At 43.3% G+C, this 26,124-nt stretch overlaps 1 protein-coding gene across 6 annotated transcripts in view; it reads right to left on the reverse strand.

The window, feature by feature from the left end:
- The window catches only part of MAPKBP1 (mitogen-activated protein kinase binding protein 1), a 67,239-nt gene that overhangs the window by 23,204 nt on the left and 17,911 nt on the right, over nt 1-26,124 (reverse strand). For all 6 annotated transcript variants that reach the window (XM_028147523.2, XM_054716330.1, XM_054716329.1 and 3 more), the window contains one exon: nt 1,228-1,319. In XM_028147523.2, the coding sequence (XP_028003324.2) occupies nt 1,228-1,319 (92 nt within the window). The remainder of the gene's footprint in view (nt 1-1,227; nt 1,320-26,124) is intronic.

A 26,124-nucleotide genomic window follows, 5' to 3' on the forward strand; every position in this document is an offset into this window, starting at 1 on the left:
TCCCAGAGGTTTCTCCGCTTTGCTTTCTCCACCTCCCTAATCTATCACCAACAGATTTCTTGTAACCCACTTACGTCTCCTCCTTTGATTATAATGTCTAAAAACAAGTGAAAACCTACCATTCTCTGGAGCATTATCTCAATACGTTGAGATTCTACTTCCTGGCAATTGTCAACAGTTTGGCTCAAATAAACTCACAAAAATTCTTTATAGGCTTGAATGATTCTTACTTTAACAGCACTGACATCTCTCAAAGTGACTAGAGTAGACAAATGTTCAGAGCAGCATTTTTCATAATAGCCAAAAAGCAGAAACAATGGTTAAATGCTCATCAACTGATGAAGAGATAAAATGTGGTACTTTATCTTTAATGGAAGGTTATTTGGCCATAGAAAGGAATGAAGTTCTGATGCCTGTTACAACATGTATGAACCATGAAAAAAGTCACAAAAGGCCAAGTATGATATGATTCCATTTATATGAAATATCCAGAATAGGCAAATCTATATAGATAGAACATAGATTAGTTGTTGCCGAAGGCTAGAGATCTTAGGGGGAAATGGAGAGTGACTGCTAAAGAGTATGGGGTTTCTTTTTAGGGTGATGAGTGTGTTCTAGAATTGGTTGTGATGATGGCTGCATAACTCTGAGGATATACTAAAAGCCAATGAATTGTGTCTTAATTTTTTAAAATATGCTTTTATTGATTTTTGTTTAGAGAGAGAGGGAGAAAGAGATAGAAACATCGATGAGAGAGAAGCATCATTGGCTGCTTCCTGTACGCCGAATGGCTGCTTCCTGTACGCCTCCTACTGGGGATTGAGTCTGCAACCAGGAATAGAATCAGCGACCTCTTGGTGCATGGGACGATGCTCAACCATTTGAGCCACACCGGCCAGGCTGAGTTGTGCATTTTAAATAGGTGAATTGTGTGGTATATATACTATATCTCGACAAAGCTGTTTTTAAAAATTACTACAAGGTAAATATTAAACATGGTTTTTGGAGCTGTGTATAATATAAAATTTCAATCTGTATGTATGGGTGGGAATGGATAGCCAAAAAGCTAGAGCCTTTACCTGGCACTGTAACTCCTTTTTAAAAATGGCACCAAAACATTAACCTGGATGTAGCTCCCAGAAGATACCAGAAAACCCCTGTCCATCCCAACTAGTTTAGCATGGCTATGAACTCCCCATGCAATAAGCCCTCTTCCAAGGTACTTACCCAGCTGGGTAGGCAACTAAACCAGATCGGGGGTCACAGGCAAGTCCTCTGCCTCCAGACACTGTTATTCCAAGCACCTTTTCCAAGGTCACCTGTTAGAGCAAGACAGAAGTGGCATGTTATGGACAAAGTGGGGTTGGAAGGGAGGTATTAAAGGTACTCGGGACCATCCTGTAGTACTACTTTTCTAATGCCCCTGTCTTCAGGAGAATAGGCTACTGACTCTTCCAGGTTCCCAGGCCGCCTGATCACATGGGGAAAAGCCAGTGTGCATCACTTCCTTTTAACAGGCTCAATCTGCAGATACCACGGGAATGAAAATGAAGGGGTTAAAGCTCTGTTCACGCCACAGCGGAAAAAGCACTCCCCCCAATCCATAAAGGCTCCGTTTACAAGATAAAACCTTAGGTCCCCAGATTGGCTCTTGGGTGGATGATACTCAGGAGAGGTCACTGATCTTCGTGACTTGGCAGGCATGAAAGAAAGGCCACTCTGATCTACCAAGAGCCAGAAAAATGTTAGGTATCAATTAGGTGACTAATTATATCCCTGATCTTTGCATTCCATCACGTTCTTCCCTTCATCAGAGGACTCCACGCCCACCCAAATGTCTGCCAGTTCATACAGACTATGAGCCCAGGAGGCAGAAACATGGCTTAATGCTGTGTTTTGCAAAGCACAGATGCTCGGAGTACTCTAATTATTATCATTAAGCCACAACTCCCACAGAGATGAAAGGGAAACATGTGTCAAGTGCTCAGAGATTCTGAGAGGACCTGGCCACACAAGATATTCGCCATCACTCTCATCATCACTATTGTTATCCCACATGTCTGCAGTCCCCATAGCGCACACTGAACTAACCTCAAATAGTTTACTGATCTTTCTGCCAGATGATGCCATGTGAAATTCAGATCGCCCTGTAAGACTCTTGCTTGTCACTGAACCTTACCCCTTGCTACAGAATGTCTTGCTTGTCAGTCCAGTCTCCTCTAGTGTTGTCTGGACTCCCTGCACTGGCGTTGCCTCAGAGGAATGGGTTTCTGATTTGAATGGTTAAGTAAACAAGCTAGACTGAACTCTGCTAAGAGAGTTTCAGCAGCCCTAGGAGGGCAATCTGAACCAGAACCACTTGATGGGTGTTCATATCTATGGCAAGGTGATCTACTCCTAGTCCAGGCCAGTTTCTAGACAGGGGAAGCCCAGAACCAATTAGGGTAGTTTTAGGGTCACTCCTTCTCTCTTACTGTCTCAACTGGAGAAATCAAACTACTCCTAGAGGGACTGTTTAAATTCTTATCTCGAAGGACCATTTTAGTTTAAATTAGGTTGGAAAGACATGCCCTGTGGCTGCCAAAAAACCACATCTTGGGACATAATAGTTAAAACCTATTTCCCAGAAGGGTCCCCAAGAGTCTTCTGTGCTTCTTGGAGATGTGGATGGATTCTCAGTCTATGCACGGAGAGGCAGTCTAGTTCTAGGGCACCAGCACCAACACTTGTCAATTATTCTTGGGCCTGTCTGACGCACCAAACCTAGTACACTAACTTTAGCCTACTCAACACATTTTTAAAAATTTGTTAATTGTTTATCTATCAAGAAAAACTATTCCTGCCTGGCTGGTATAACTCAGTGGTTGAGCATCGACCTATGAACCAGGAGGTCATGGTTCGATTCCTGGTCAGGGCACATGTCCAGATTGCGGGCTCAATCCCTAGTAAGGAGCATGCAGGAGGCAGCCAATTAATGATTTTCTCTTGCCATTGATCTTTCTATCTCCCTCTACCTTCCTCTCTGAAATCAATTTAAAAAATCATATATTTATATATATAATTATATCAGGTATAATTATGTATGAAAAACTATTCCATGCCCAATAATTCATGTTTCATAGTTTAGAACACAGGTCAGTAACAAACTTCCATGGAATTCAACCCAAAGAAATTCTTTACATTTGAAAATCACTTTGCACTCTGCAATATACCAGCTTTGTTCATCTCCTCAAAATCTTTCATGGAATCATAATTTCTGTAGAAATCTCCATATGTCTTCTTTCTTGGTTCAGCCACAGCAAACATATACATTGATCACTCTGACAACAATATGAAATCACAGACACTTGGCCAGAAGGCCACACATCTGAGGTTTTGTCACAGTACTGGAAGGTATGGTAGTTATATTCATTCACCTTAATACCAACGTCCTTCTTGATGTAGAAAAGGACCTTCAATACAGTCTATTTTTTTTAAAAGGCAACACATTCTTGATAGTGTACCTTAGTGTATGCCTTCTTCCATACTTACTCAGTCACCTTTCTGAAAGGGCTGAGCACAGGGCACTGGCAGAAAAATACAAAATAACCCGGGGAAATGTGGGGGACACTCAGTTCAGGGCACCACCCCCTACCCTGGCACTGTGCCTCTGGCTATCCCAGAGGGAGGCGTGCTCAGGAACATTCCTGCTGCACCAACTGCCTAATGCAGAGAAGAGAGACAGAAGCCCGAGGCCACATTACCCACATAGATGGGAAAGGTCATAAAATCAAGTGCAGTTGAGCTAAAAGGCTGCCCAATCTTAATTTCTTCAAGCTAATCTGATTTCAGACAAAAATCTTTTGGATTCAAATTTGCATCAGTCTCTCCATTTGCTTCAGCTTGGTCCCAAAGAACCAGCCGAGTCTGTTGATTCTCAGCTTCCCTTCCCTCAGACAGGAATATGGGTAGTAATCCAATTCCATAGAGAAATTATTCTGAAACTAGCTTGGACCTTTCACTAGCAATTTAAAGCAGGAAGGAGATGTGAGTTAAAAAGAGCCTAAAGACACTTAGTATTTATCAAAGGTTTTTGACCATGACCCACAATAAGAAACACATCTTACATCATGACCCAGTACTAGTATATACGACACATGTATGTGTGTGCATGTGCTAAAACTGAAATAAAAGTTTCACAAGACAATACTTACTCTTATTGCATGCAGAACTGTATGTAATAAGTAATGTAACATTCTATTTTCTATGGTATTCTATTTCATTAAAAAATAATTCTGGCCCTAATCAGTTTGGCTCAGTGGATAGAGTATCAGCCTGTGGACCAAAGGGTCCCGGCTTCGATTCCAGTCAAGGACATGTACCTTGGTTGCAGGCTCCTCCACGGTCCGGGCCCTGGTCAGGGCTCGTGCAGGAGGCAACCAATTGGTGTGTTTCTCTCACATCAATATTTCTCTCTGTCTTTCCCTCTCTCTTCCACTCTCCCTAAAAATCAATGAAAAAATATCCTTGGGTGAGGATTAACAACAACAAAAAATAATAATAAATTAAATAATAATAATAATTCTAGTTGTGGCCCACTTTATTGATTTCATGACCTACAAAATGGCTGGAAGCTACAGTGTGAGAAACCCTCCTGCAGACCATCTTTCCAGCAGGGCCTGGGTTTCAGACTCTGATCCCTGGCACCTTTGTGTTCCCCAGTCACTTTCCTCCTAGTATTCTCAGCAGTGTACAGACATCTGGGCCAGGAAACCCCACGGCAGGAGTTTGCCTCGGCTCAAAACTTGGCTATTTTCAAAGGATTTGTTGGTTTTGGCTTTTTCTGGCTTTCTGAGCAACTAGCTATCGAAGTGGGGGAGGAGGGGACAATTTCCTTTGGCTCAGTGGAGGAGGAAGAGGAGGGGAAAAACATTCAGGGGCATCAGCTGGTTTTTATTTTATGTTCTAACTCAAACCAGCTTCCTGTTTGCAGGGAGGTTTTGGGCTGAGCTCCACTTTCAAAGGATCTGAGAGTTCAGAGCTCCTGAAAGCTCCAACATCTAGGCTTATTTTGCAAGGCTCCAGGCTCCAGCACGATGGACTTTATAAACTGACTCTCTCCCTCTGATAACCTTCTCCATATCCTCTCTTTCTAAAAACATAGTACGATTTCCATCTACCCTAGAAAATGGAGACAAACCTGGACCCTCCCTGTGGTGAGCAAACACACCACAGGCTAAAGGCACAAGTTCCACCAGTGGTATGCTGAAGCTGGCTTGCACTGGCTCGTGAGCACTGATCATGCACGTCTTTTCCCACCTCCACTTTCAGTGACAACACATTGGTAGATTGAAATCACCACAGTGGGAGTACTTACACCATAGAAATCAGCGAACATTACATATCAGGGTCCTTTTTCCCCCTCAGAGAGCCTCTAAACATTTACCAACACACCACTGAGTTCAAGTAACTATTATCTCTCACTTGGTCTGTGGTTGTAATTCCCATGTGTTCTCTCTGCTTCAGGCCTTCCCCCTACAGTCTTTTTCCACATGGCAAGCCACAATGATATTTTTAAAATATACATGAGGTCATGTCATTACTCTGCTCAAAACCTTCCAATGGCTTCCCATCTTTAAGTTCAAATCCAAATACTTGATCTAGTTTACAAGGCCCTAAATCATCTGGCCTCTGGCTATCTCTCTGACCTTATTTCCTATACTCTCCCTCTCACTGACTCCATCCACCCCAACCACCCTGGCCGCCTTAAGCACCTCAAGCAGAGTCTAGCCTCAGGTCCTTTGCATATGCTATTCCTTGGATTCTCTAATCTCAGCTATTCACAGAGCTAGTTCACTCAGGTCTTTGCTCAAAGGTCTCCTCCTCAGAGGCTTTCCAGACTAGCTTTTCTGCTATCATTCTAAGCCCAACTTATCCTGCTTTATTTTATTATATTTTATACTTTATTTTATATATTACCAGAGGCCCGATGCATGAAGATTCGTGCAAGAATGGGCCTTCCTTCCCCTGGCTGCCGGCACCACCTTCGCTCCGCCCGGAGCTGCCTTTCCGCCTTCCCACGCTGTCCAGAGGCCCAGAGCAGCTGGGGTGGTGCGCAACACCTGTGTCCCGCCCCTGGCCACTCAGCGCCTATGTATGCAAATTAACCCATCTTTGTTGGGTTAATTTGCATACTCACTCCTGATTGGCTGGTGGGCATCGCGAAGGTACAGTCAATTTGCATATTTCTCTTTTATTAGTGGATTTTATTTTATTTTACTCCTCATCTGAGGCTATGTATTTTTTAATATATTTTTATTGATTTCAGAGAGGAAGGAGGGATAGATAGAAACATCAATGATGAGAGAGAGTCATTGATTGGCTGCCTCCTGCATGCCCCACACTGGGGATTCAGCCTGCAACTCAGGCATGTGCCTTAACCTGGAATCGAATTGTGACCTCCTGGTTCATAGGTTGATGCTTAACCACTGAGCCACGCCAGCTGGGCTGAGGATATCTTTTTTTAGAGAGAGGGTAAGAGAGGGAGAAGTGGGGGGAGAGAGAGAGAAACATTGATTTGTTGCTCCCACACATGCCCCGACCAGAGCTGGATATCATGTCTGCAACCATGGTACATGCCTTGACCAGACATCAAACCCATGATCTTGCATCTGCGGGCCGGAGCTCTAACCACTGAGCAACCGGCCAGGGCTATCCTGCTTTATTTTTCTTCATAGCACTTAATCAGGCAGTGACCTGACACTGATTATATCTCTGTCAACATACTTATTGTCTGTCTTCTCCATCAGAATATGAGCTCCTTGAAGGCAAGGAGCTATCCCTCACTGGTATATTCCTAGCACATCCTATATAATAAAATCCTAATGTGCAAATCGACCAAACGGTGGAATGACTGGTCACTATGAACTGACCACCAGGGGCAGACACTCAATGTAGGAGCTGCCCCCTGGTGGTCAGTGCGCTCCCACAGGGGGAGCACCGCTCAGCCAGAAGCTGGGCTCATGGCTGGCGAGTGCAGCGGCACTGGTGGGAGCCTCTGTGGCAGCACTAAGGAGCAGCGAGCTAAGCAGTAGGGAGCAGCAAGCAGGCAGGCAGTAAGGAGCGAGGGGTCCCGAACTGCGAGAGAGCACAGGCCAGGCTGAGGGACCTCCTCACCCCCAGTGCACAAATTTCATGCACCAGGCCTCTAGTAATTTATATAGTGCTAGGCACACAATGGGTACTTTATAAATACTTGATGAATAAATGAAAACTTGGCAGAGACTTCAAAAACAGTGAAATACCAGACATGAGAAATCCAGGAAAACGTATTTCAGGCCAGTAAAGTTGCTCTCCAAAAAATATCTAAAACTGGTTGTGACAAAAAGACTATGTCCAGATGGGACAAGCACATGGGAATCTTAAGAAAGATTCTGTTTCTTGCCCTGGCCTGTGTGGCTCAGTAGTTAGAGCGTTGGCCCACGCACTGACAGGTCAGAGTTCAATTACCAGTCAAGGGCACATACCTGGGTTGTAGGTTCAATTCCTCGCTCCACTTGGGGCATGTGCAGGAGGCAACCAATCCATGTGTTGACACAATGATGTTTCTCTCTCTCTCTCTCCCCCTCCTCCCTCTCACTAAGTGGCCCCAGGCCTGGCACTAGCAGCAGCCAGCCTTGGTTCACAGCTTGGCCTTTCCTGGGCAACTCCAAGCCCAGCACAAGTAGAAGCCATCTGCAGATCACTTTGTAGCTCATGCTGGGTGACCCTGAGCAGAGCACAGGCAGCAGCTGACTCTGTCTACCTCCTGGGAGGCCCCAGAGCCAGCCCATCCAGTGGACAGCTTCAGACCACATCAAAGCACTACATGAAGAATACCACCTCCACAAGCAACACACTCAAGGGGCGAACTCAGCAGGCACCAGAGGCTCAGGTCAAGAACTGGAGGGACAGCTTTCTGTCCTGAGGTCAGTCCTGCTCTGTGCGATGGGACCCTACACAACTGATCCTCCACAGTTGTTGGTGGTCAATGATTGCAGCCAGTTCTTGCAGCTGATAAGCCTGAGAGTAAATCCCTCCCATTGGCATGCCAAAAGCAGTCAAGAGGAGGGTGTACACAGCCCATACAGACGTACATCTCCAGTGCCCAGCTTGGGTGATCGGGGAGACTTTGCCACTGGATCCTACAAAGCACCTACTACATAAGACCATGCTGCCAAGCCCAGGAGATGTAGCAGCTCTATCTAATACATAGAAACAAACACAGCAGGCTGACAAAATGAGGCAATAAAGAAACATGCCCTAAATGAAAGAATAGAACAAAACTCTAGAAAAAGAACTAAACAAAATGGAGATAAGCAAACTACTAGATGTAGTGTTCAAAACACTGGTTATAAGTATGCTCAATGAACTTAGTGAGAACCTCAACAGCATAAGAAAGAACCAGTCAGAAATGAAGAATACATGAACTGAAATGAAGAATAATTAATAGGGAATCAACGGTAGAGTAGATGAAGCTGAGAATCAAAACAGCAATTTGGAATATAAGGAAGCAAAGATCACCCAATCAAAATAGCAAAAAGAAAAAAGAATCCAAAGAAATGAGGAGAATGTAAGGAATCTCTGGGACAACTTCAAACATACCAACGTTCGCATCATGGAGTTGCCAGAAGGAGAAGAGAGAGAGCAAGAAATTGAAAACCTATTTGAAAAAAAGACAGAAAACTATCATATCTTGATAAAGAAAATAGACATACAAGTCCAAGAAGTGCAGAGAGTCTCAAACAAGATGAACCCAAAGAGGCTCACACCAAGACACATCATAATTAAAATGTAAAAGGTTAAAGACAGAGAATCTTAAAAGCAGCAAGAGAAAAGCAGTTAGTTACCTGCAAGGAAGCTTCCATAAGACTGTCAGCTGATTTCTAAACAGAAACTTTGCAGGCCAGAAGGGATTGGCAAGAAATATTAAAAGTGATGAAAGGCAAGGTTACTCTACCCAGCAAAGTTATCATTTAGAATCAAAGGAGAAAGAGCTTCCCAGATAAGAAAAAGCTAAAGGAATGCATCACTACCAAACCAGTATTATATGAAATGTTAAAGGGTCTTCTTGAAAAAGGAGAAGGAGGAGGAGGAGGAGGAGTGGGAGGAGGAGAAGGAGGAGCAAAATGAGGAGGAGGAGGAGGAGAAGGAGAAGTAGCAGCAGGAGCAGCAGCCTGGTCAGCATGGCTCAGTGGTTGAGCTTTGACCTATGAACCAGGAGGTCATGGTTAGATTCCTGGTCAGGCCACATGCCCAGGTTGCAGACTCAATCCCCAGTGTGGGGCATGCAGGAGGCAGTCAATCAATGACTCTCTCATCGTTGATGTTTCTGTCTTTCTCTCCCTCTCCCTTCCTCTCTGAAATCAATAAAAATGTATTTTAAAAAATAAGGAGGAGGAGTAAAGAAAAAAGCAAATATACGAACAGAACAATAAAATACATATCTATCAACAATTAAATCTAAAAAACAAAATAAACAAAGGAGCCGAACAGAAACAGACTCATAGGTACAGAGAACATTTTGATGGTTGCCAGATAGGAGGGGGATTGGAAGGATGAGTGCAAAAGGTAAAGGAACTAAGAAGTAGAAATTGGTAGTCAAGGGGATATAAAATACAGCATAGAGAAGATAGTTAATCTGGGATGAGACCCAAGTTCTGACAGAAACTTCAGCTTCAAACCCTCATTGCTCACATGCCAATGAAACATAGCCCAAAGATACACCAGAGCCGAGGTGACTTGGGATACAAGTGTTATAGGCAGCTAGCACTCCAATATATCTAAAGATCTAAAAACATCGCTTCATGTATTAATGAAAACGCAGAGTTAAGAAGAGAGCATTCACTTTGTATTCTATAGTGATCTCCACATCCAAAACACAGCCTAAAAGCAGGAAGAATAATCAAGTTGTGACCCAGCCTCTGCTTTGGCAGGTGACGACTGTTGAAATAGAGGAAAGCCTATACCAGCCTGAAAGGTGGTATCATTTTTCCCTGGAAGCAAGGCTGCAGGAGTACAGAATTACTACAGGTATACTGTGAAGGAGGGCTTGAATACCCACCACTCCCAGCATGCACTAGACAGGGCAGTATTTTATCCTCTTGAGAGGAAAAAGGAAAACAAAATCTTTCCTCACTATAATCAGATAAAGGGATAAGTTCATAATAGCCTATTCCCAAGAGAGAGAAAAAAATAAAGCCAACTGTTTAAGTGCTCTCTGGCTCTCATTAAAGGAGATGGAAAAAACAGGTGGCTCAGAGGCGACAGACAGATAGGGCTACTCATTCACACCAGAGGGAACAGTATTTTCCAACATGTAGATTACAACCTATTAATGGGACTTGAAATTGATTTAGTGAGTAATGAATAAATAGAATAAAAATAAATCTCATGACATGTTGTAAGGGTAAGCATTGAAACTTTGGTTTGGGGGGGAAGGAGTGTGTGTTTGTGTCTGTGTGTGTATTGGGTCACAATGTATAATAAATTTTTCTTTTTTTTTTTTTGCCAATCCTCACTCGAGGATATTTTTTCCATTGACCTTTATTTTTAGAGAGAGTGGAAGAAAGGCGGGAGAGAGAGAAACATTGATGTGTCAACACATGGATTGGTTGTCTCCCGTACATGCCTCCAACTGGGGCTGAGGATCAAACCTGCAACGCAGGTTCCTGCAAGCCCTTGACTGGAAATCAAACCTGTGATCCTTTAGTGCGTGGGCCAACGCTCTAACCACTGACAAATACCAGCCAAGGCTATAATGTATTCCTTAATGTGGGTTGTTCTACAAAGTCTGCAAGTCACTGGAGGGCTATGGGGGATCCTAAGGTAAAGAATACACATACTCTACCCTCAAGGAAGATGAATGATAGCTACAAAGCAATCCAGTATGTGACAAGGGTCATGAGAAAGATATAGAGTGCTCAAAGAAGAGGAAGAGAGATGACTTCTTAACAGGATCAGGAATGGGAAACAATGAAGGTTTCTTGGAGGGTGAGATGGTATTTGGCCTTGACCTTGCAATGAGGATTGGATTTTGACAGGTGGACATACAAACAGAAGGAATTCTCAGTAGAAGAAGCTGCATGACCAAAAGTTTGGCAGAAGGAAATAAAAGAGCTAGTGAACAATGGTGAAAGCAAAGATTGTGTAGGAGAATAAGTCAGGAGAGGTAGACTGCAACCACACCAGGCAGGCATTGAATGCCAAACTAAGTGAGCCATCTGTAGGTCTGGGAAGCCATTGAAGGGTTTCAAGCCAGGGACACAAAGTTATGTTTTAATGATGATGTACATAAAACATACAACACAGGCAGGGAGCCCAATCAGGAGGCTGTTATAATAGTTTAGGTGAGAAGTAATGAAAATCTAGATTAGCATGAAGATAGAGTAGAATAGAAATGATGTATTCAAAAGTGACAAAGCAAATAGAATTGGCAAGAATGGACAGTGTACAAGTTTCAAGGAAAAAGAAGACTCAAATCTATTTCCTCTTGAGATAGGAAATAAGGTGGTACCATGATCAAAAAGATGACTTGGGTGTGGACACGAAAGGAAGGATGGGAGCCAATGATGTCTGTTTTAGACATGTTGAATCTAAGGTGCCTCAGAGATATTTAGCAGGAACCACAGAACATTCAACTTAGCAACATAAATAAGAATTAATGTTTGGGAGAGGTCATGACTAGAAATAGATATCTGAGGATTATTCACATGGAGGTGAAAACCACCATTGAAAGTACAATGAGACATGGGGGCATAGGCGACCAAGGAGACAGAACTAAACCTCACATCACCCTGCTTGGCCCTGGAGGATGGCTGGTTAGCCAGAGACGGGTAAGATTCCTCAGGGAAGGAACAACCCAAGACAGGCACAGTCGCATAGGGGCCATCAGGAGAGAACTTGGGGGTCAACAGAGGTGGGGCACAGACCTTCACCCCCCCAAGTTTGCAGGGGCCTGAACCCTTACCCCTGCTGAAGGAGATCTCCTGCCCCCATGGCTGCTCAGCTTCACATGCCTAGCTCAAATCGGGACCCAGGTAACAGAGACTTGGCTGACAGCAGATGCCCTCTCACTGCAACAAGACTTGATGGAGATGTCTTGCACCCATGATCCGGGGAACTGGGGTCTATGATATCTAAATCCAGCCTAGCACCAGGAATACTCAGGGCCTACTAAAGAAGGCAAATAGTCCTCTCCACTAAAACAAGTGGAACAAGGGTAAAACAAGATGGTTGTTAGAGTATTAAATTTGACAATAAAATAGTAGTCGTTTTCAGACTAATTTAAATGGGCCAATCAAAATAAGCAAATACTCTAGAAAAATCAATTGTACTGGACAAAAAAGCTGTTCCTAAAGTGTTAACTAAAATTTTTATTGGTAGTTCATCTCATGGTAAAATTGTGTAACATATAATGAACCTAAAGCAGTCACATAAAGAAAAAAAAAAAGAAAGTACAATGAGACAGGAGAAGACGGAGGCAAGGGAGAGAGAAGCTAAGGATAGGGAATACCTATTTTTAGAGTATGAAGAAGATGAAGCCAGGCAGTTAGAAAGAAAAGAGGAAAACCAAGAAGCCAGGGAAAGGGAGAATTCCCAGAAGGGAGGGGTGGCTCATGTAAGTACTAAAAAGAAGTAAAGGCCCAGCTGGTGTGGCTTAGTGGTTGAGTGTCGACCTATGGATCTAACTTTTTCTGTTCCTCCCTCCCCCCCGCCGCCCCGCCCCTTCACCCCAGAACTAAGCAGTTCACAAACCAGAGGAGAGGCACCAGCCAATGAAAGATCCAGTTTGTGAAGCCAAAACAATGATTCTGCTAGAGAAGGGCTTCTGGCTTGAGCCTGGGGCATAAGTGGTTCAGATTTGCCCTCCCTTTCTTAGTGTGAGGGGCCACTACAGGGAGTCTGCAATAGAATTAAGAGGCCAGAGCCGCAAAGCCAGGGTCATCTAAGATTTAGCTGACTTCAAATTGGTAAAGGAAACTCCAGCAACTTAAAGGAAGCCTATCTCTGTTTTTGTTGCCATGTTTTGTTGCCACCAGTTTTTTTCTTCCCCCTTCCATCTCCCTTTCTCCACTTCTCAATCCCACTCAAAACAAGTTATAAATACCTGAGTTATAAGTCATTCCAGCCAAACCATGGACTTGCTATTTCTATAAACAAGCATGCCACAGACCTGTCTGAGGCAGAGCACTCTCCATCTTTCCCTCCCTTCCTGCAGGTTAAGAATAATTACACTGGTCTCTTGCCCAGACACTACACTCTAATCTCACAAAACAGATTCTCCACCAGATTCTGAGAATTGCCACTTATGCAAAAGCCGCAGAAGCCCAAGGCCCACAGCCTTTGTGCAGAGATTTAGCCAGCGGGGCAGACACCCAGTAACTGACTGGGGAGGGGAGTGGGGAAAGGGAGCATCATGCCCAAGCTTACTCACTCCTGCTCCTTCAGAGTCCCAAGTACCACCTGGTCAGAGGCAGGAAGGGTCAGATGGCCACTTCAAGACTGTAGATCAGTCGACTTTGCCTCTCTACTTTGCTCCTTGGTCTACCCCATCTGGCTGATTTATAATTCTACTGTCTATACCATAAAGGCTCCTAGAAACAAATAACCCCCAATATGACAGAAAAACCACATGCCCTGAACTCTCTTGCTTAGAGTTCAGAATCGGTTGGAGTTGAGCTAGTTCTCTGGTGCTGAGATTAAAATAGCCTCAGCTTCTAAGGAAGGTAATCTGCCACTTCCCAGGAGAAGGTGACCTTAGAGATCCTCTACTCATAAGTCCCTGGAGACTAGAGAACAAAAGTTCCCAATCCTGGACTAGCAATAGAATTACTCGGGGGCTTAACAAATTTTTTCAGATAGTAGTCTCATCCTATCCCCATCTCCTATCGGGAAGAATTCTCAATCAATAGACATGGATAGGGGTTCAAAAATCTGCATATTAGAGCTCTCCAGGTAGTTCTAATGATTAATTAGCTAGGGAACTATTAAATTAATGCATTTTCCTTTTTTGCTTCCCAATTTCAGCCACCCCTGAGACTAAGGAGAAAATAATGTTCCTAGTATTCTTACAAGAATATCCAGGTGCTCTCCTCTCTGAGCATGGCCACACCTTTCCCATCCCGATCTTCTTACCCCCAGGGTATTACCTTAGCCTTTCCCTCTCCTAAACAGCAAGGGCCCTTCTTTTGCTTTTATAACTTGTTTCCTAAGCCTATGGCAGCCCAGCTGACTCACTTCTCTCTCTTTAACTTTCTAAATAAACTTTCTCTTGTAATTTGAATAATAATATCCAGATCCATGGGTACAAAGGGCCTTGTGCAGAGAGGATCTACAACTATAACAATGATCACTTATTGAATATTTTGTACTCTGTGCCAACAACTGTGCTAAGCACTTTACAAGATTATCTCATTTAATACTCTTGACAACTTTATGAAGGACGAGAATAATCTCCATTTTACAGATGAAGAAATAAGGTAAGTAGTGAGTGGAAAAAACAGAATTTAGACCCAGGTCTGTCTGGTTTCAGAAACCATGGTGACCAGAGGAGGGAGTTCAGGTTCTCCAAAACCACCAGAATGTTCAGTTTTTGAAAAAGCACATGGGGAAGTCACTGCGCCTTTAGGGAACAAACAGGGACAGGTCTGAGAACCAAGGTAGAAGGCAGAGGTCACAGGATGAAGTAGAGGGCCAATAGGGTCCTCTCCTGCTAGCTTTAATGTACTAAAAAAAAAAAAAAAAAAGGGCAGGCCTTACCAGTAGCAGAAATGGGTCTAAAAACTGACCTCTCCTCACTGAGATGATTACAGAGAAAGAGGAATGGAGGGTCTTCCAATGCCAGAGTATCCCACATGGTCAGAGCTTGGCCATGTCCAGCTGGTACTTGACCTACAGTCAACATGGACAACTGACACCTGTTTCCAAGGCAACTGGCATTACAGTGTCAGAAGCAGGAGAATCTGATTTCATGTGCAGATGGAGAAAGAGGTTAGAAGGGCATCAGATCTCAGACCAGAGGGGAGGGAATAAAAGGACTCTTGCTAAAGGACTCAATTATAATACAACTAGAGGCCCGGTGCACGAAATTCATGCACTGGGGTGGGGGTGGGGGGGTCCCTCAGCCCAGCCTGCACCCTTTTCAATTTGGGACAACTCAAGGGATGTCTGTCTGCCAAAGGGATCGGGCCCAAACCACCAGTCAGACATCCCTCTCACATTCTGGGACTGCTGGCTCCTAACCACTCACCTGCCTGCCTGCCTGATTGCCCCTAACCACTTCTGCCTGCCAGCCTTATCACCCCCTAACCGATCCCCTACCAGCCTGATTAACACCTAACTGCCCTCCCCTGCCAGACTGGTCGCCCCTAACTGCCCTCCCCTGCTGATCTAATCTTGCCCCCAACTGCCCTCCCCTGCCAGCCTGATCTCACCCCCAATTGCCCTCCCCTGCCAACCTGATCTCGCCCTCAACTGCCCTCCCTTGCTGGCCTGATGGCCCCCAACTGACCTTCCCTGCCAGCCTGGTTGCCCCCAACTGCCCTCCCCTGAAAGCCTGGTCCCCCCCCAACTGCCCTCCCCTGCCAACCTGATGGCCCCCAACTGCCCTCTCCTGCCGGCCTGGTCCGCCCCAACTGTCCTCTGCTGCCGGCCTGATCTCGCCCTCAATGGCCCTCCCCTGCCAGCCTGATCTCACCCCCAACTGCTCTCCCCTGCCAGCCTGATCACCCCCAACTGCTCTCCCCTGCTGGCCTGACCTCACTCCCAACTGCCCTTCCCTACCGGCCTGATCGCCCCTAACTGCTTCTGCCTGCCTGATCACCCCTAACTGCCCTCCCCTGCTGGCCTGATCTCGCCCCCAACTGCCCTCCTATGCCAGCCAATTTGGTTCTAATTGGTCGGTTTATATGCCAGTCAGCATCAAAAGCTTCGCCTCCTAAGCAGCCATTGGCTTCTCACAGTTGACCCAGATTTGGTTCTGACTGGTCAGTTTCTATGCCAGTCAGCGTCAAAAGTTCCACCTCCTAGGCAGCCATTGGCTCCTCACAGTTAACCCAGATTTGGTTCTGATTGGTCAGTCTCTGGGCCTATCAACAGGGCCTGATCAGAAAGGTGGGGCTGATCAGCAGCCCCGGTGGAGGCCTAGAGAGAAATGGGGGTGCGGCTGCTGACCATGCCCGGAGCTAAAGAGAGAGGCAAGTGCTGATCAACAGATCAGACCCTGCTTCTCTCTTCAGGCCTCTCTCTGGGCCTGATTCGCAGCGGCGTCAGCAGTCAGTGCTGGGTCACCGTGCCTGCAGCCATAGCAGTCAGCGCTGGATCGCCACGGCAGCCCAGCACTGACTGCAGGACTGACTTCTGGTTGGTCGAGCCTCCCAGTCGTTGCAGACCCAGGGTTTTTATATATTAGGATCATCAGCATGTGCTGAAGTCCAAAGAGCAGCTTGAACAACACAAATGCCTGGTACAGAGCAGGCACTTCTACCCTCCCTTTCTCATCCAGCTACCAGAAAGCAAGGACAGGAGATACCTCAAATTAAGCAACTAGAATAAGGTTAAAAAAATTTTTTTCCCTCTACAGCAAGACCTGAACCACAACAAAGCTTTATAAGCTAAAGGTCTGATCATTAAGAAGGGTCTAATTCCTCCTCATTAACCAATTCTACATGCCTGAATTTTCTTAACCTTTTGCACTCGGATGTCGAGTGTGACTTGACACGGTTAGCATTAGAATAAAGGAATCGAGAAAAAAGCAAGCGAGTGCAAAGGGTTAATCTTTGGTTTCCAAACTTCGTAATTGGGGAAAACACTAACCATTCCTTATCTGGACGAAATGTGCAAAGAGAATGTGTTAGACAAAATGAGGAATGGGGCCCTGACCGGTCTGGCTCAGTGGATAGAGCGTCAGCCTGCCGACTGAAGGGTCACAGGTTCGATTCCGGTCAAGGGCATGTACCTTGGTTGCAGGCACATCCCCAGTAGGGGGTATGCAGGAGGCAGCTGATCGATGTTTCTCTCTCATCGATGTTTCTAACTCTCTATCCCTTTCTCTTCCTCTCTGTAAAAAAATCAATAAAATATATTTTAAAAAAAAAATGAGGAATGGGGCCCTAGCGGCTTTGGCTCAGTGGATAGAGCATCCAGCCTGTAGACTGAAGGGTCCCAGGTTCGATCCCAGTCAAGGGCAACATGCCCAGTTTGCGGGTTCAATCCCCAGTAGGGGACATGCAGGAGGCAGTCAATCAATGATTCTCTCTCATCGTTGATATTTCTATCTTTCTCCCTCTCCCTCCCTCTTTGAAATCAATAAAAATATTTTTAAAAATAACAAAAAGAGGAACGGGAGGACTCTTGGTACCCCTGCAATCATGCCAACTTATACCATAAGACTCTCCTGGAAAAAGAAAGATTTCTTCAACATGCTATTCTCTATAAAATGCTCACTTCCTTTCCAGTCCTAATGCCAACACCCTAGATTAGGCCTTCAGCACCACATTCCTGGATATAGCAATTGCTTTTTTTTTTTTTTTTTTTTTTATTTTTTTTTTATTTATTTATTTTTAAATATTTTTATTGAGGTATTATATGTGTACATATCTTACTATTACCCCCCACCCCACACCCACACATGCCCTCCCCCCCCCCAGAGTTTTGCGTCCATTGTTTATGCTTATATGCATGCATACAAGTCCTTCGTTTGATTTCATAACTCCCACACCTTTCCCAATAGCAATTGCTTTCTAATCAATCTCCTTACTGTAGATGCTATCTCATCATCCCAGAACCCGTCAGAATAATCCTTCCATGACCTAGCTTTGATCATGTGCCTCCCCAGCTCAAAAAATTTCAACGGCTCCTTACTGCCAACTAAATAAATTATAAATGTCTTAGCGTAGCATCCAAAGTTCCCTGTCAATGGGCCCTACCTTTCTCCTTATTCTATTTCCTACTACTCACCTATATGAATCATATGTGCTTGCTAATCTGGATTATTCATTATTCTGGAAAGGAGCTTTAGTTTTTATTATTCTCTACCTAGAATGGCCTTCCCTTCTACCACTCCATTCTGAAACCCTACCCTTCCTTCAAGGACCAGCTCAAATATCACATCCCTATGATTCTTCCTGTGGTCATTCTGGACAGAAGTGACTCCTGCCCACTGTGTTATTCTTACAGCAGCACTTAATTTGTATCATTCACATGGCATGTGCTACTTAGTACTTTGTACTGTCTTATCTCTCCTACTAGTTTATAACCTCCTGGGAGAAGCCATGTCTCATACAACTCCATACTTATAGCACAGAGCAAAGTGTTTAATATATATTTGTTAAATCTATTCTTTTTTTTCTTTTTTTAAATATATTTTTATTTTTTAAATAGATCTTTATTGTTCAGATTATTACAATTGTTCCTCTTTTTTCCCCCCATAGCTCCCCTCCACCTGGTTCCCAACCCACCCTCTGCCCTTACCCCCACCCCCCGCACTGTCCTCATCCATAAGTGTACGATTTTTTGTCGTCTCTTCCCGCACCCCCCACATCCCTTTCCCCCTGAGAATTGTCAGTCCACTCCCTTTTATGCCCCTGATTCTATTATATTCACCAGTTTATTCTGTTCATCAGATTTTTTATTCACTTGATTTTTAGATTCACTTGTTGATAGATACGTATTTGTTGTTTATAATTTTTTTTCTTTTTCTTCTTCTTCCTCTTCTTAAAGAATACCTTTCAGCATTTCATATAATACTGGTTTGGCGGTGATGAACTCCTTTAGCTTTTTCTTATCTGTGAAGCTCTTTAGCTGACCTTCAATTCTGAATGATAGCTTTGCTGGGTAGAATAATCTTGGTTGTAGGTTCTTGCTATTCATCACTTTGAATACTTCTTGCTACTCCCGTCAGGCCTGCAGTTTCTGTTGAGAAATCAGCTGACAGTCGTATGGGTGCTCCCTTGTAGGTAACTAACTGTTTTTCTCTTGCTGCTTTTAATATTCTCTCTTTGTCTTTTGCTCTTGGCATTTTAATTATGATGTGTCTTGGTGTGGTCCTCTTTGGATTCCTTTTGTTTGGGGTTCTGTGCACTTCCTGGACTTGTAAGTCTATTTCTTTCACCAGGTGGGGGAAGTTTTCGGTCATTATTTCTTCAAGTAGGTTTTCAGTATCTTGCTCTCTCTCTTCTTCTGGCACCCCCATAATTCAGATGTTGGTACGCTTGAAGTTGTCCTAGAGGTTCCTTACACTATCTTCATATTTTTGGATTCTTTTTGCTTTTCCAGTTGGGTGTTTTTTGCTTCTTTGTATTTCAAATCTTTGACTTGATTCTTGCGATCCTCTAGTCTGCGGTTGGATCTCTGTATATTATTCTTTATTTCAGTCAGTGTATGCTTGATTTCTGATTGGTCCTTTTTCATATCCTCGAGGGTCTCACTAAATTTATCGGCCTTTTCTAGAAAATTCTTGAAAAAACTTATAACCATGGTTTTGAACTCTATATACAGTCATTTGCTTTCCTCCATTTCTTTCATTTGTGACCTGTTTCTTTGTCTCTGCATTTTGGTTGCTTCTCTGTGTTGATAAAGTGGCTTTGTGTGCTAGGTGTCCTATAGAGCCCAGTGGCTCAGTCTCCCCAGTTACCTGAGGTGGACATTCTTGGTGCACCACTTTGTGGGCTGTGTGCACAGTCTTGTTGTAGTTAAGCCTTGATTATTGTTGGTATCACTGGGAGGAATTGACTTCCAGGCCAACTGGCTGAGAGGATTAGCTGTGTCTTCGATGGGAGAACTTCTGTGCTGGAGACACCCTTATGGGGCAAGACTTGCTACAGTGGGGCTTTGGTGCTCACTGAGTCTTCCCCCTGAGTGTGTCCCTTATGGATCTGAGGAGTTGTAATCTGGATGGTCCCACTCTGACCACTGGGTACAGTGGCTCTTGGATCTCCAAGGAGGTGCTAATTTAGCCTCTGCCTGAGGCCACCCAGCAGGAGCTATGAAGAGATCTGCAAATTCCTCTTCTTTGGGTTTTGGAGGTGTCCAGTTGAGGCCCAGCTGTGAAGCATTGCAAGCTGCTATGGGCCTTGGGCCTTCTTTTGGATGTTCTGGGTCTCACTGACTCAGCTGCAGTTTGTTAGGTAAGTTTAAAATTCAAAGGACCAGGCCATTCATATGCAAAAGCCTCTGCGCTCAGCTTGGATGGGGCAGAGTCTCAGGGCGGAGCAAACAGCAATGGCTTCATGGGACAGGATCTCAGGATGGAGCAAACAGCAATGGCTTCCCATCATCCCTGCCCTAAGAGGCCCCTGGGTCTCAGTGTCCCACGGTAATCGCTGCAAGCATCTCTGAGAGAAAGCCGCCCTCAAGTTTCGCCCGCTGCCAGACAGTCCAGTTTCTCACTGTATGAGTCTGGATCCCCAGGGTCTCGCCCGGAACTGGAATTCAGAGCAGTCGGGAGCTTTTGTCTCCTTCCCGCTTGAAAAAGCCAGCTGCATACTCAGTTGCCAGCCCTCTCTGCGCACGCGCCTCTGTACCTCTGCCTTCCACAGCTCCTGTGAGTCTCAGTGTGCTTTTCTCTTTCCTTCTAGTTGTAGAATTTCCACTCAGCCAGCCTTCATGTGGTTCTGGATGATGTTCGTTTTGTCTTTTAGTTGTAGTTTTGAAATTGTTGTGCGAGGCAACAGTTCAGGTGTTTACCTATGCCACCATCTTGGTTTCTTAAATCCATTCTTAATACATTAAAATTATTTGTGAATACTCCTTTCATCTTAATTATTAAGCAATTCAACCCCCTAGAGAATTCCCATCTTCACAGCCAGCCCTAGAACTTGGAGCAAAAAGCAGAATTTTGATGCCTTTCCAGAAAGAATAGGGAAGGCCTGAATGGAATAATCCATGTGCCGTGAATGATTACAAACATAACAGTTTTATCCCTGACTTTAGTAAACATATGCATGGCATGGCTCTATACACATCTCAAATTATAATTAAAGAATAAGTCCTCCCCTGGCCAGTTTTTCTCAGTGGTTAGAGCATCAGCCTACAAACCAAAGAGTTGTGGGTTCGATTCCCAGTCACGGAAACACACCTGGGATGCAGGTTCAATCCCCGGCTCTGGGAGACAACCAATCGATGTGTCTCTCTCTCATGGATGTTTCTCTCTCTCTCTCCCCCAACTCCCTGCCTTCCCCTCTCTCTTTAAAAATCAATGGAAAAAATATTCTCGGGTGAGAATTAACAACAACAACAAAAAAAGAATAAGTCCAAGAGATTAGGGTGTTGTTGTTTTTTTATAAAAGCAACAAACTATTGTTTAAAAAGAACTTTACCTGTTCTTTATAACCAGAAATGAAAATAGTTATGAGTAGTTATTCTGAATGTTGGAATTATGAGTGACTTTTCTTCTTTGTTTATATTAGTTATGTAAAAAATCTTTTTGGAAAGCACATGTACTTCAGAAAGTGTCAAAAAATATTTTATTTACCAAAGCTAACCAAGGAAATATTTTGGAAGATAGTGGAAATAAATTACCTTAAATTTGATAAGTTAATGATGAATTTGTGAGAAATATTTTATGTGCTATTATTATCCAAAAAGTTTATTATACTAGATATATTTTTCAATAACATTTGTGCATAACTCCTTTAATAAAATGAATATGCAGATTTCAAATTTAAAATATTTTATTTTATTATTTTTAAAATATGTTTTTATTGATTTCAGAGAGGAAGGGAGAGGGAAAAGGAGGATAGAAACATCAATGATGAGAGAGAATCTCATAACCAGGGCACGTACACTGACCGGGAATCAAACAGTGACCTCCTGATTCATAGGTCGATACTCAACAACTGAGCCACACTGGCCAGGCAAAATTTAAATATTTTAGATTTAAATATGAAATACACAAGTTCAAATTGGAGAGACTTTTACCTTTATTTTTTTTCTACTTAGAAAAATATACAGACTCGTAAAAAATTCCAACATTACAGATAGTGAATATACAATCATAATCTACTATCCCTCCCTGAGGTAATTAATATTAACAACAGTTTGGTACATATTTATAACCTCACTTTTTTTCTATGCATACTAACATGTATGTTTTAACAAAAATATACATAATCATTAACTTATAAAACTTATACAGTTGGCTTTTTGTCACTTAATATGCTTTAATATCAGTACATATAGATCGACTTCATTCTTTTCAGCAAGCACAGGGTACTTCATTTTATGGATGTACACCAATCCCCTACTGATGGTTACTTGAATTACTTCAATATTTCACTACTGTGGATAATACACACAATATATGTTATATACACTTTTGTGTGGTGTGAATGCTTGCAGAGAATAAGACCCCAGAATTATAACTAGTAGATCAAAAGATATAAATATATAAATTTTTCTGCTAATGGATATTACCAAATTGTCCTCTGAGAAGGTTGCATCAATGTATGCTTTCACCAATAGTGTAAAGGTATGAGTGCACTTGTTTCCACAAATCTTCACATATATTTTAAGCAAAAATTATTTAAATAGAATATTTCACTTTCATTACAACATTAGAAACTGAAAACAATGGGTTATAAAGTTAACATGTTTTCACACTACCTTTAAATTCTTGGTCTGAAAGGAAGCTATAGGACTAATTCACATTCTACATTATTTCTCAATAGAAATAAATTAGCCCCAAAAGTTATATATATTTCTAGTGAAGCTACTGCTGTTAAAAAGCATGCTCATCACTCCAGTGATTTTGACAGTTAGTATCAAAAGGAATATTTGCTAAGCCTTCCTTTTGGTTAGTAGTATTGTTGATACAAGCTAAAATATTGGCAAGGAAAAGGTCCTGAAGATAGATCACAATAGAAAGTTGCACGGGGAGGATGATTAAATGTTGGAACAGAAGAGGCTGCACCTGCATAAGAGGACTTCTCACTAATTGAAACTTGAAGGAATAAAATTTTGTCTGGAAATTACTGGGTATTCAAGAAATCTACGACCCTGATAATATTAGCAGCCCCGTAATAGCTGTAAACTTAATTTAGACCTTACAATGTACTTTCACATTCATTAAATCTCATGTAATCCTCAAACAGCTCTGGGAAAAAGCCATCAGTATTCCAATTTTACAAATGAGAGAGAAGCCAGCTACCTCAGAAGTGAGCAGCTTTTCTCTCCACCCCCCACTACACATACACACACACACACACACACACACACACACACACACACACAGGCGCACACGTGCTACTCAAAGTATGGCCCAAGGAAGAGCAGCACGGGTATCACTTGAGGATAGACCTGAATCTGAATCTATAAGAGCACTGTCTCTCACCTCCACCCACCAATCTATCTGTACATTACTAGTAACTATTAGAAGCCCTGTTCACTAGCCAGTTCTGGGTTTGCTAGGAGGGAAAATCTGTGACAGCTGCTTTGGGGGCCTCACAAGAGAGATCAAAGCAGCATGGAGAAGCAAGGCCATCATAAGAAGAAAGGACATGTTTAGAAAACTCAGCAGCAGGTAATAATGTCATCCTTTCTAATAAAAGGGTAATATGCAAATTAACTGTCACCCCATCACAAAGATAGCGGCGCCCAGTCCTCTCAGCCCTGCCGGAGTCCCCCAGACCTGGGGGGAGCGGGGGGGCGGCCGCTGAGAGCGGGCAGCATGAGCAGCCTGGTGGAATGCTTGCTTCGTCGCCACAGCAACGAGGCAAGCGTTCTGCGCCTGGCCGCGGATGGGCCTCTGGCCAGGCCAGGGTGCGGATGGGCCTCTGGGCCGCTGAGAGCCTCTGGGCCGCAGAGAGGCCAAGCCCCACAGAGAGCTACTGGTGCACGGATTTGTGCGTAGGGCTACTAGTATGAAAATAATCATGGTGTGTGAAGATACTGTACTTTCCCAAACAGAAGCTAACCAATGAGCATCAAGGCAATTAAATGGAGGCAGGCCTGTAGGCTGCCTGTTGTATGTTTAGTCCCAATAAGCAGCTACTTGCTTTTCTCCAAGGCAGTACCAAGGGTGGCAAGAGTCAAGGTTTCTGAGCATGCTCTGAGCTCCTCCCTCATGATCACAAACTGACCCTGGGCTGCGCTCTACTCAATCCACCTGGCTTGGGGCTTCCTGTCTTCAGTACTAACTGGGGCAGCAGCATGAAAGTATGCATTTAAGATCCCATGCTTTTGCACCCATCGTCTTATCATTGTTGCCTATTTGAGAAAATAAATAAAAATAAAAATATCCCACACTTTTCAAAAGTTCATGTTACACCCTTCACTTTTACATTAGTACATGTTTTCGCTAACTGAAAGAAATCCTAAGAGGATTTTCACTTTTACAGGCAAAAAGTGAAAATAGCATTCAGTGTTTGTTTTGCAGTGAGTTATTATAAAGACAGTGTGCATGCCAAGTAGGGAGATGGCTCTACTTTTACTATATATTAGTGTTATTTTGGGTTTTATTTATTATTTGGTATGATTCAGTAGGTTATTTTGGGGGTCTGAGAACACCCAAAAAATTTTCCATGTAAATTAATAGTAACTTTTTCTTTGCTTTATACCATTCCAGCTTACAAAAGATTTAATAGGAACAAACTCTACTTTCAGATAGTGGAGGGAACCCATGATACGAATCTGAGATCAAGTGAGGAGGCAAGGAACTTAGCAACCCTGGAGCCCACCCAGCCAAACAATCAGTTGGACAAATTACCTCATTTTTGTTCATTTTCACTGAACCCCCGTGAAATTTTGTCTGGAAATTACTGGGTATTCAAGAAATCTACGACCCTGATAATATTAGCAGCCCCGTAATAGCTGTTAATTCCACAGAAAATAGGCATTTTAACTCAGACTCTCCACAGCTTCAAAGACAAGGTCTGTTGTGGATAGGGACAGCTACAGAGATAAAAAGGTAAAGCACAGAGGTAAAAAGGAAGCGATTTGGGGTAGGTAGCACTAGCAAGCAGCAGGAGTGTGAGCTACACAATCAACTGCCAACTAAGAGCAAAATAGTTCAGTTTCATGATACCCACACACAAAAACAACCAAGGTGTCTGTTGGGTCTCCACTTCACTCCCCAACCTCACTCCAACCCCCATAGACAAGCACCAACTGCTTGTGGCATAGGGTCATCTGGAACCATGCAGTTGTAATTGATCAACCTGACATTCATATACCCATAGAACCACAAGTTGTACAGTTCCTAAGACTACCATAGGAAGTGAAGTGGGATACCAGCTCAGGAAATCTGGAGCTGGGGGTGGGAAAAGGAGCAAGGACGTAGAGGAACAAGTGTTACTGAATGATGGCTCTAAAATAAGTCACTGAAATTCATTAAACTACCTCTTGTAGGGAATGTTGGAAGAAAAGTATATTTTTTCAGGTACTGCCATTTTCCAAGCTAAACGCAGGATGTGACTCTTGGCTATAGCAATATTGGGCATACTTCTATGCTCAGTGTAATTGTTTGCACATGAAGACTCCCTGGGAGGAAAACCGAATAAAAATTAAGTGTAGGGCTTTAGGCTTTAGAGTTAAGATAGCCGAGATTTGACTCCAGTCAAGCCCCTACTGGCTATGTAAAACCACCAGCTACTCACCTAACCCCTCTTAGCATCAGTTTCCTGATCTATAGAATGGGAACAGTAATATTTATAGTAGGCTGGTATAAACTTGAGTGAGATAATATATGTAAAATATTTAGCACAGTACACAGCAAAAGCTCAATAAATGTAGTCATTATTTACACTACAAATATTATTATGTCTAGTATTATGATTGGGAAAGTAAGATAAGGACAGAAAGCACTAAAAACAAAGATTAGAAAGGGGTGGTTCCAGTAAGCGTATTACCTGAAAATGTTGAATGACACAAATCTATAATGGATGGGAAAGAAGAAACTTGAAAAGTTCAAGACCACACAGCAAAGGAAACCATCAACAAAACAAAAAGACAACCTAACTACTGAACGGAAGAAGGTATTCGCCAATGATATATAAATAAGGGGTTAATATCTGAAATTTATAAAGAACTCATACTGCCCTAACCGGTTTGGCTCAGTGGATAGAGCGTCAGCCTGCCGACTGAAGGGTCACAGGTTCGATTCCAGTCAAG

This window comes from Eptesicus fuscus, chromosome 5, assembly GCF_027574615.1.
Source record: "Eptesicus fuscus isolate TK198812 chromosome 5, DD_ASM_mEF_20220401, whole genome shotgun sequence".
NCBI lineage: Eukaryota > Metazoa > Chordata > Mammalia > Chiroptera > Vespertilionidae > Eptesicus > Eptesicus fuscus.